General features: G+C 41.6%; 1 protein-coding gene across 2 annotated transcripts in view; it reads right to left on the bottom strand.

Moving 5' to 3' along the window:
* The window catches only part of LOC137374515 (solute carrier family 22 member 15-like), a 68,291-nt gene that overhangs the window by 32,178 nt on the left and 23,803 nt on the right, over positions 1-12,310 (bottom strand). For both annotated transcript variants that reach the window (XM_068040715.1, XM_068040717.1), the window contains 2 exons: positions 5,822-5,962; positions 4,428-4,513 (listed from right to left, as the gene is read on the bottom strand). In XM_068040715.1, the coding sequence (XP_067896816.1) occupies positions 4,428-4,513; positions 5,822-5,962 (227 nt within the window). The remainder of the gene's footprint in view (positions 1-4,427; positions 4,514-5,821; positions 5,963-12,310) is intronic.

The following is a 12,310-nucleotide window of genomic DNA, read 5'->3' as shown; positions in this document are numbered from 1 at the left end:
TTAGCTTTCACCACACAATTAACATACCGTTTGCCTTTGCTCTATGACATTCTGGTCAGTTATTTTCTGTGGCCTTGTCCTATCAACACCTCTTGTTATCTCTTGCCTCACCCCTGCTGTATTTGCTTAAAACCTATTACATTTCTAATATTTGACAGTTTTGATGAAGGGTCACTGACCTGAAACGTTAACTCTGCTTCTCTCTCCACAAATGCTGCCAGACCTGCTGAGTATTTCCAGCATTTCTTGTTTTTATTTCCGATTTCCATCATCTGCAGTATTTTGCTTTTATATCAGGTAAGGGGTCTCTCCTCTCACCATCTCCAATCATCTGAATCACTTGGTCCTCTTCTCGGCCTTCCCAATGCAGAGTTCAATTCAGGGCTGGCAGTCCTTTAAGAACGCGCCAGACTCTGCCGAGGCATCACCTGACACCGTGCTCCCCACCTCCAGGCCCGCCTCTGAACACGTAACTGGTTGGAGTTCACAGCTTATTAGTCTTAATTGGCCAACCGCCACTGAATCGCATGCGGCCAGCTGCTCCAACCCCGAAATGCCTTGTGTCTGACTCAGCGCCCGATGGTATGACCAGCACTCAAAACACAATTTTAAGCTTGTGGGCTGAATTTTAAGTCTGGACATTAAAAATCTTCCACCACCTTTTCCCCTCCCCCTGTTCACAGAGAAACATTCTAATGCATATGGGGAGAAATGTGCCAATAAAAGCAGTTAATGCTGTGTTAACTATATCTCTGTTTAAGTTTATTGAAAATCAAGTGCTTCCTAGGGAATGATGACTCCTATCTGTGGTCCAATGGTCCTGTCTGTGGAGGTCTGTAGGCCTGGGTCGATTATATTTTTGGATTACTATCAAATCATAGCCAGCGCATTACCAGCAATGGCTTTTCTACTCCTTTTCCTTATATACATGCTGTCCTTGGTGACATTATCTGCAGATATGGCGCTAGCATCCAGCTAATAACACGCAGATCTACCTCTTCACCACCCCTCTTGACTCTCTGTGCTGTCAGACTACTCGTCCAACATCCAGTGTTGGACGAGTCCCAACTTTCTGCAGCTAAACATTGTGAAGACCAAAGCCATTATCTTAGGCCCCCACCACAAAATCAACACCCTGACCGCTGACTCGATGCCTCTGCACAGCCACCGTCTTAGGCTGAACCTTCCATTTACAACCATGGCATCCTGTTTGATCCCAAGTTGAGATTTCAACCATCTCCCTATATCCACAGTATTAACTGCCTCCATCCCTACCTCAGCCCATCTGCTTCTGAAACCCTCATTCATGCTTTTGTCACTTCCAGGGTCAATTGAGCCTGGCTTTCACCCTTATAAGTTCATCCAAAACGCTGCTGCCAGTATGTGATCTTATACCCTTTCTTAAAGCCTGGCTGTCCAACCCGAACCCGACTACACAGTCCAGCATTCGGGTTCGGGTCGGGTCGGGCTGGACAGTGCTGCCTCCGGGAACTCACGGAATCAGGCTCACCCATGATTGCCCACAGCTTGAACTGCAGGAATAGCCCGCTGCCGGAACAGATGAACAGGATCACAAGTATTACCATTTGGACAAGGTAGAGCACAATAACATGTTTGATATCATTACAATTATTGCGATATTCTGTTTTTTTTAAATTCATTCATGGGATGTGGGCATCGCTGGCTAGGCCAGCATTTATTGTCCATCCCTAATTGCCCTTGTACTGAGTGGCTTGCTAGGCCATTTCAGAGGGCATGTAAGAGTCAACCACATTGCTGTGGGTCTGGAGTCACATGTAGGCCAGACCAGGTAAGGACAGCAGATTTCCTTCCCTAAAGGACATTAGTGAACCAGATGGGTTTTTACAACAATCGACAATGGTTTCATGGCCATCATTAGACTAGCTTTTAATTCCAGATTTATTAATTAAATTCAAATTCCACCTTCTGCTGTGGTGGGATTTGAACCCATGTCCCCAGAGAAATACCCTGGGTCTCTGGGTTACTAGTCCAGTGATAATACCACTATGTCACCACCTACCCGGGTGCAAATAAAAATTAACAGACTCCGGTGTGGGTTGGCTGTGGTCAGGTTGAGCCAGGTTTCAATTTTATACCCGAGCAGGCTTTTACCCTTTCTGCCTGATCGACATTAATTCCCAATTCTTTAGGTCTTCTACTGCTCAATCTAGAATATGATCTGGAGGAGAACGGACTACCTAACTAAGCTTTAATCTGAAGTAATGATATTCTGTGAGCTGTTTAATTCTGTGCGTATCACGGTTAACATGCATGTAGTATGCATCGATCTCGGAACATCAAGTGCAATGCCACTGAGTTACTTTGCACAGTTAGCTTGTTGCTGAGTATAAAATCAAAGATGAAGAACTAAGAAATAATTGCATTGGCTTAATTTCTAATCATATGAACATTTCTGGTAAGCTAAAAGATCATAAGGCAATCAATGGCACATAATATACTGGTTGCACACTACAATTTCTGCAGATACATGCATATTTGCTTTCTCAACTACAACATTTAAAATTAATTTCTAGCTCAATATAGGGCGGCACAGTGGCGCAGTGGTTAGCACCGCAGCCTCACAGCTCCAGCAACCCGGGTTCAATTCTGGGTACTGCCTGTGTGGAGTTTGCAAGTTCTCCCTGTGTCTGTGTGGGTTTTCTCCGGGTGCTCCGGTTTCCTCCCACAAGCCAAAAGACTTGCAGGTTGGTAGGTAAATTGGCCATTATAAATTGCCCCTAGTATAGGTAGGTGGTAGGAAATATAGGGACAGGTGGGGATGTGGTAGGAATATGGGATTAGTGTAGGATTAGTATAAATAGGTGGTTCATGGTCAGCACAGACTCGGTGGGCCGAAGGGTCTGTTTCAGTGCTGTATCTCTAAACTAAACTAAACTAAATAACTACCTGGTCCACTGTTGAAGGCCTCCTTGTGTAATAATCCCACACAATGCTACATCCACAAGTTTCTACTCCAGATTTCATTAAAGTGGGAAATCATGCAGAGTCTTGGCAGCCATAGGAACATAGGAGCAGGAGTAGACCATTCAGTCCATCGAGCCTGCCCCGCCATTCAATACGATCATGGTTGATCTTCCACTTCAATGCCTTTTTCCCCACACTATCCTCATATCCCCTTATTTAGAAATCGGTCAATCTCTGCTTAAACATACTCAATGACTGAGCTTCCCCAGCCCTCCGGGGTAGAGAATTCCAAAGAATTCTGAGAAAGAAATTTCTTCTCATCTCTGTCCTAAGTGGCTTCCCCCATATGTTGAAATCGTGTCTCCTGGTTCTCGATTCCCCAATCAGGGCAAACATCTGAGCTGCATATACCCTATCTATCCCTTTAAGTATTTTGTAGCTTTCAATGAGATCACCTCTCATTCTTCAAAACTCAAGAATCCAGGCCCAGTTTCCCCAATCACTTTTCGTAGGATAGTCCCACCATCCCGGGAACAAGTCTGGTGAACCTTCGTTGCACTCCCTCTATGGCAATAATATCCCTCCTAAGGTAAGAGGACCAAAACGACACACAGTACTCCAGGTGCGGTCTAACCAAGGTTCTATACAATTGAAGCAAGACTTCACTACTCCTGTACTCAAATCCTCTTATGATAAAGGCTAACCTACCATTAGCCTTCTTAATTGCTTGCTGCACCTGCAGGTTAGCTTTCAGTGATTATTGTCAAGGACACCCAGGTCCCTTTGTACATCTAAACTTTCTAATCTCTTACCATTTAAGAAATACGCTGCACATCTATTCCTCCTACCAAAGTGGATAACATTACATTTTTCCACATTATATTCCATCTGCCATGTTCTTGCCCACTCACTAAGTCTGTCCAAATCCCCTTGAAGCTGCTTTGCATCTTCTTCACAGCACATATTCCCACCTAGTTTTGGGTCATCTGCAAACTTGGAAATACTAAATTTGGTCCCCACATCCAAATCATTGAAGTCAATAATTTACTTGTGACTCCAGTCATGGTGATGCTACATCACGGTGTTAGGTCAAAGTTAACCAACCAGTAGTCTTGTTAACTTTATATCTTTCCCAGTGTACACATTCATTGAGTGACGAGTGACAGACAATTCCACTGAATTTGGGCTCCGAGTTTGACGAATGCTCTGCAGATTTTCAACATGCAGTACAATTAAGTGAACTGTGAGCTTGAGGTACTGACCATCAATGTACAAACACAAACAGTTTGCATGCTTGAAATGTTAGAGCCAGACACTAGCATCAATATGACTAATTTTCTAGCACTGATATCCATCACGTTGAAGAACAATAAAGTGACAAAAAAAAGTGTTTGATTGCACAGGTACAGGGATGAAACATTGCTGTGACCTTCAACTCAGTGATAAACATGCAATTTATTTTAATAATACGGTTATCTTGCCTTTCTTCTCTGGCAGCAAAATGACGACAAGACAGGCTGTACCTCCCACAAGAAGGGATCCTGCTAGCGTCCGTTTGCGACCTGACCTAATGGAAGAGTGACAACAAAACAGCAGTTCAGAAATCTTTGGGCCATATCACAATATATTTCCTGAGTATCAATAGTTATTTCTCCATGAAAGCACTCGTAGCTTATTCTATTAACTGCTTCTTCTTTACTGACAGACACACAAATGAAGAAACTCACTAAATATCACAAGAGGACTAAACAAAAAAATCAATATACTGTTATTCCCATTAATATTGGACTGTTAAAGTTTCAAAAATCCGGAATGCTGCAACAATACAAAATAGGAATTTACTGTTGCTCATATTTTCAATTTACAAGTTAATAGTTTCATAAGAACGCATCGAAAGCATCACAAAACTAGATTAAGTCACAAATGATCTATTAGCATATGTGGTTAAACAAAGTTTACAAAATTAGGGTATCAGGACTAGATTGAAAAGATGAATAATTTTTATATCATATCACACAGCAGAAAACTATAAGCATTGCATAACCAATGAATTACTTTGAACTATATAATTAGGGAGCACCCATTTTGTGCTTTTGTCAGGATCTCAAAAACCGCAGAACCAGTAAATCCATTTTTGATTAGGTTGGGTGAGGGAAGACTGAAGGTCAGGAAAACTCTATGAACTTGTTTAATTTGCAGTATGGGATTTTCAGCATCCACCTGAACTACTAGATCCAGACAGATGGGGCCTTGACTTAACACTTCATCCAAAAGACAGCACACCTCCATACTACAATTAAGCATCAGCCTACCTTAGATGTTAAATTTAGGAGTAGGGGGTTAATCCACAATCTTCTGACTCAAAAGGGGAGACAGTGCTGCCAACGGAGCAAAACTCAGTTTAGGGGTTAAATTCCTGAACTAAGCAATCATTAGTTTAAGCAAATGTTCAATAAGTTGTACCATTAGGAACTGAAAGAGCCTGCTGTCTGGACAATAGTGTGAAATGACTGAAGGAATGACTAAGTACTGCAAATGGTTAAAACCAAAGAACCATAGAAAAGTTACGGCACAGAAAGAGGCCATTCAGCCCATCGTGTCTGCGCCGGCCAAAAAAAAATCAGCCTCCCAATCTAATCTGGATGTCAGCATGGGCCACAGAGCCATTCATAAAGTGGACATTCACTAGAAATGGTCAACATCATCAACGTTACAGTCAGTTCCATTGCTGAAAGACTGGCAAAATATATCAATGAATGCCAACACAAAACCGGAAATCATTTTAGAAAGTGAGATGAGCTGCAAATAATTAAGGAAGTGAAAGATTTTGTGAAGATATATGGCTACAGACAGGACAAGGGTTTTGTCAACTCACCAAGTGCGATTCATCAGAAAGAAACAGATAGGATATGAAGGCAACTCAGCCAATCCAGAAAGTGCTATGTTTAGATATCGATTACCTCCCATGTCACCAGCATTTAGAGTCAGACCATAGTACACAAGACTGCATACTAACCTAATGGAGAAGGAAAGAAAGCAAAAATTTACAAGATTATTTTAGAAATTCAAGCCAAATGTTCCTGGTTTTCTTTCCAAAGCTAAAACCATTTTGTTTGTATTCAAAAATGACTTAAATAAAGTGTAATGTTTTGTTGGGTAGCCTAATAAATTTCTTAAGAATTTTAATAATCCAATAATGGAATAAAAAGATTGACAAGAGTAAGAGCCCAAACATAATATTACAGAAAAATCCTATTACATGATTAGAAACTAGAAAAAAAACGGTGATCTCAAAATACCAGTAGTGCAAGGAATCATGCCTACAATTTTATATGTGCTGAATTTCTGATCTTAGCTGTGTTGAACAAAATATTCTAGGATCAGAAAAAGAGTGGTGGTATAAGAAAATAAAATACATCAAACCATTCTCAAGCCTCCTAGTTGCAAATTGCAGATGTCTGAATACATGTTGTCTGTACAGTCCCCACACATTACAACACATCACATAGTATATACAGCACAGAAGCAGACCATTTGGTCAACCAGTCCATGCTGGCGTTAATGCTCCACTTGAGCCTCCTCCCATCTTTCCTCATCTAAATCTATCAGCATAATCATCTATTCCCTTCTCCCTCACATGCCTACCTAGCTTCCCCTTAAATTCATCTATATTATTTGCTTCAACCACTCCCTGTACTGGCTAGTTCCACATTCTTACCACTCACTGGATGAAGAAGTTATGTATAAAAATATATAGTAACTGCATTCATACTAACGCAGTTTGTCCACTTTATGCAGTGGACAATAAGTCCTTTGGACTCCATAAAAACCCTGTAGCATAACAGCAAATACCACTGACAAGCAGTTGCTTATCCTAGCTTTCCTGCAAAATAAATTATCTAAACAGTGATGAGGAGGCCTTGTGCCAGCAGTCAGTTCAGCAATGAATCTGTCAACTTTGCGGAGAATAAAGCCTTGGACTGCTTAAGAGGCAGTTAGACTGTGACAGGGCAGACACAAGGTGACCTCAGATCTGGAACAAACAGCACCATGAGTTGCCATATTCCCAATGCCCTCACATTTCATTAGAATGCATACATATTACTGATAGTTTTTTGGATAGGGAAACGGCTTCTCAATATATAAGTAATGTTCGATAGGTAATTACACAGCAACAGAAGATTGAACTGTCCAAAATAGCTGACTCGCTTAATACAGTTTAAGCAGAACCTTGTAATTCGCAAGGAAGTTATGCCTGTCTTTTTGTGGGATAAGTCGAACATTTCTTGTTCCAGTCCTACTCAGACCCCCTCCTCCAATTCCTGTTCCGGTACATTGATGACTGTATCGGTGCTGTTTCCTGCTCCCACCCGGAACTAGAAAACTTTATCAACTTTGCTTCTAATTTCCACCCTTCTCTCACCTTCACATGGTCCAACTCCGACATTTCCCTTCCTTTCCTTGACTTCTCTGTCTCTATCTCTGGAGATAGGCTGTCTACTAATATTCATTACAAGCCCACCGACTCCCACAGCCACCTCGACCACACTTCTTCACAACTGCCTCCTAGAAGGACTCCATTCCATTCTCCCAGTTTCTCCGCCTTCAGCACATCTGCTCTGATGATGCTGCCTTCCATGAAAGTGTTTCTGATATGTCTTCCTTTTTCCTCAACCTAGGATTTCCCCCCCCCCACCGTGGTTGACAGGGCCCTCAACCATGTGCGGCCCATTTCCCGCACCTCTACCCACACCCCTTCCCCTCCCTCCCAAAACCGCGACAGGGTTCCCCTTGTCCTCACTTTCCACCCCACCAGCCTCCAGATCCAAAAAAAGCATCCTCTGCCACTTCTGCCACATCCAGCGTGATGCCACTACCAAACGCATCTACCCCTCCCTTCCCGTCAGCATTCCGAAGGGATTGTTCTCTCCGCGACACCTGGTCCATTCCTCCATTACCCCCCCCAACACCTCACCCCCTTCCCATGGCACCTTCCCCTGCAATCGCAGGAGATGTAATACCTGCTCATTTACCTCCTCTCTCCTCCCATCCAAGGCCCCAAACACTCCTTTCAGGCGAAGCAGCGATTTACTTGTACTTCTTTCAATTTAGTATACAGTATCCCCTGCTCACAATGTGGTCTCCTCTATATTGGGGAGACCAAACACAGATTGGGTGACCGCTTTGCAGAACACCTTCGCTCAGTCCGTAAGCATGACCCCGAGCTTCCGGTTGCTGGCCATTTCAACACGCCCCCTGCTCTCATGCTCACATCTCTGTCCTGGGATTGCTGCAGTGTTCCAGCGAGCATCAATGCAAGCTCGAGGAACAGCATCTCATTTACCAATTAAGCACTCTACAGCCTGCCAGACTGAACATTGAGTTCAATAATTTCAGAGCATAACGGGCCCCCTTTTTATGTTTAGTTATTTTTTCTTTTTTATTTGGTTATTTTATTTTAGGTTTTTAGTGTGTTTAGTTTGTTTCTACAATGCCTACCCACTGTTTCTGTTTTTACATTTTTTTTTAATGTTTGTGCTTGGAGTGCTTTGTGTTTTACAGTCTATTCACACCCTCTCTTATACTAACGCTTTGTCTTTCAGCACACCGTTTGCCTTTGCTCCATGACCTTCTGATCAGTTATTCTGTGACCTTGTCCTATCAACACCTTCTCTTTTGTTATCTCTTGCTTCCTCCCGCCGCCAATAACCACCACCCCCCACTTTACTTGCTTAACATCTTTTACATTTCTGATATTTGTCACTTCTGAAGAAGGGTCACTGACCTGAAATGCTAACTCTGCTGCTCTCTCCACAGATGCTGCCAGACCTGCTGAGTATTTCTAGCATTTCTTGTTTTTATTTTATATTAGGGCAGTGCTACTTTCCCAACATAAACGGCTGCCTGGGATAAATAAGTGGCAGGGAATGTTTTGCACTATCCATTGTAAAATGTTATATCAGCCAAACCCACAAAAAGCTTTACATGCAGCAATTTACATGCTGAAACAAAGAGCTGAATCATGCCACAGGCCAGTTGTGCAGGCAAATATCTTGTACAAGCAAATTATTAGTCTATAGGTCTATGCAAATAACAGACATCTATATATCTATAGTACTGCATCCAGTTTTTAAAAATCATATTCCTTCTTACAGCAGAGAAGGTAAATGGTTTAATAGACATGTTCAAAATTAAGCAGAGTTTTGATAGAGTACATGCGGAGAAAATGTTCCACTGGCAGGATTGTCGATAACAGAGTACACAGATTTAAGATAATTGGCAAAAGGGGTGTTTGTTTTTAAAAACATTGCCAGTTATGATGATCTGGAATGCATTGCTTGAAAAGGTGGAAGTAAATTCAGTAGTATCTTTCAAAAGGCTATTGGGTACATACTTCAAAAGAAAAAAAAAAGTAGGGCTGTGGAGATTGTGAAGTGGGACAATTTAGATGACTCTTTAAAAGAGCTGACGCAGGAACGCTTGGCCTGAAAGTGCAGAAGACCAGTCTGATTCTACGATAAAGAGAAAAATATGAAACCATTAAAAAAAGGTTTGGCTGACTTTGAGCACTGAGTCGTGTACATAGGAACTGGAGTAGACCTTTTAGCCCCTTGAACCTGTCCCACCATTCAGTGAGATCATGGTTGATCTGTGACCTAACTCCATGGACCTGCCTTTGTCCCATATCCTTTAATACCTTTAGTTCACAAAAATCCATCAATCTCAGATTTAAAATTGACAACTAATCAAGTATTAATTGCCATTTGCAGAAGAGAGTTCCAAATTTCTACCACCCTTTGTGTGTTGAAGTGTTTCTTAATTTCACACTGAAAGGTCTGGCTCTAATTTTTAGACTATGCTTCCTAGTTCTACGCTCCCCAACCAGTTTCTCTCTATCTACCCTATCTGTTCCCCTTAACATCTTGAAAACTTTAATCAAATCACCCCTCAACCTTCTAAATTCCAGGGAATAATCACCATAGTTTGTGTAATCTGTCCTCGTAATTTAAACCATGGAGTCCAGGTATCATTCTGGTATATCTATGCTGCACTCCCTCCAAGGCCACTATATCCTTGTATGGTTACAAGAACTGCTCACAGTACTCCAGGTGTGATCTAACCAGGGTTTTGTATAGCTGGAGCATGCCTTCGACCCTGTTGAATTCTAGTTCTCTAGATATAAAGGCTAGCATTCCATTTGTCTTTGTGATTGTTTTCTGTATTCGTTCATGACATTTTAATGGTCTTTGTACATGGATCCCCAAGTCTCTTGGGCCTAGCTTTTCACATTTAGAAAGTACTCTGTTCTATCCTTTTTAGGTCCAAAGTGGATGACCTCACATTTGCCTACATTGAAATCTATTTGCTACAGTTTTGCCCATTTACTTAACCTATCAATATTTTTGTAATGTTAAGCTTCCAGCTTTACAATGCTGTCTATCTTTGTGTCATCAGCAAATCAGGAGACCAAGTCTACTTGTACTATAAAAAATTCTAATACCTGACTCCTCCTATTGCCCTAGAATTGCTCATAATGAATCAGAGGATACAATGCTTTTTTAATAGCAGGAACATTATAACAGGAATGCAAAATACTCAGATCTGTTCACTGGCCACTTAAAATTAAAACTTAAATAAAAGCAAAATACTGCGGATGCTGGAAATCTGAAACAAAAACAAGAAATGCTGGAATCACTCAGCAGGTCTGGCAGCATCTGTGGAAAGAGAAGCAGAGTTAACGTTTCGGGTCAGTGACCCTTCTTCGGAACTGACAAATATTAGAAAAGTCACAGATTATAAGCAAGTGAGGTGGGGGTGGGACAAGAGATAACAAAGGAGAAGGTGCAGATTGGACCAGGCCACATAGCTGACCAAAAGGTCACGGAGCAAAGGCAAACAATATGTTAATGGTGTGTTGAAAGACAAAGCATTGGTACAGATTAGGTGTGAATACACTGAATATTGAACAGCAGCAAGTGCACTTGCTGCTGTTCAATATTCAGTGTATTCACACCTAATCTGTACTAATGCTTTGTCTTTCAACACACCATTAACATATTGTTTGCCTTTGCTCCGTGACCTTTTGGTCAGCTATGTGGCCTGGTCCAATCTGCACCTTCTCCTTTGTTATCTCTTGCCCCACCCCCACCTCACTTGCTTATAATCTGTGACTTTTCTAATATTTGTCAGTTCCGAAGAAGGGTCACTGACCCGAAACGTTAACTCTGCTTCTCTTTCCACAGATGCTGCCAGACCTGCTGAGTGATTCCAGCATTTCTTGTTTTTGTTTTAAAATTAAAACTTGTTCATTACAGTGCTTTGTAATAATGAAATAATAGGATATGAATGTGTTAAATGGAGTTGATCTCATTGACTATAAAGTGCTTTGGGATGTCCTGAGGTCATGAAACGTGCTAGATAAATGAAAGTTCCTTCTTTCTCTGTTTGCCTCAGTATAGTTTAATTACTGGTGCTGTGAAGAATAAGCGCAAAAAACAGGCGAAAAGATGATCCAGAGAAGAATTTTAGGAGAGATAAAAGAATAAAGGCTTGCAAAAAAGCAATAATATAGTACAGGCTACAAAAATAGACTGAGGAAGAAAATGATGTATGGAACGTAAAACGTTGTGCTTATGAAGCAGTACAGAGAATGCAGAAGGTTCATTGCTTATGTAAAAGAGAGCGGAGAGTTTTTTTTTTACTTACAGGAGGGAAGGGGCACCACACTTGAGTTAGAGATGTGAAACAAGGAAAGGAGGAACGAAGGGATGGCAGAAGGAAAGGAGGGAGGACTTGCATTTATATAGCACCTTTCATGACCTCAGGACATTCCAAAGCATTTTACAGCCAATGAAGTACTTTTTGAAGGCACTGTTGTAACATAGGGAAATACAGCAGTCAATTTCCATAAAGATCACTGGAGATAATCTGTTTTAATGATGTAGGTTGATGGATAAATGTCGAGAAACCTCCCCTGCTCTGTTTGCAATAGTGCCATGCGATCTTTTATAGCCTCCTGAGGGGGCCACTTTTTAACATCTCCTCCAAAAGATGGCACCTCCAAGATTTCCATTTTGTCAGCCTAGACAATGTGTTTAAGTCTCATTGAGCATCTTCTACACATTATAGTAGAATGCTAAAGTAGTACAGTTTAGGAGCAGGTGGGGAGACTTCCATAGGAGATCCATTGCTGCCAGCACCAGAGCAGATTTGTCAAAGATTCTGCTTGCCAGAGTCAAATCCAAACGGATACCTGCTTCACTGTAGCATCTTTACAGATACAATGGGGACAAAATTGGACCATTTTTTGGACACAGAACAGTGGCAAAAAATACCAATCTTGCTGGGCTTTGTTCTGCACCCG

This window comes from Heterodontus francisci, chromosome 10 (assembly GCF_036365525.1).
Source record: "Heterodontus francisci isolate sHetFra1 chromosome 10, sHetFra1.hap1, whole genome shotgun sequence".
NCBI lineage: Eukaryota > Metazoa > Chordata > Chondrichthyes > Heterodontiformes > Heterodontidae > Heterodontus > Heterodontus francisci.
This window is presented reverse-complemented; position numbering and strand designations above follow the sequence as displayed.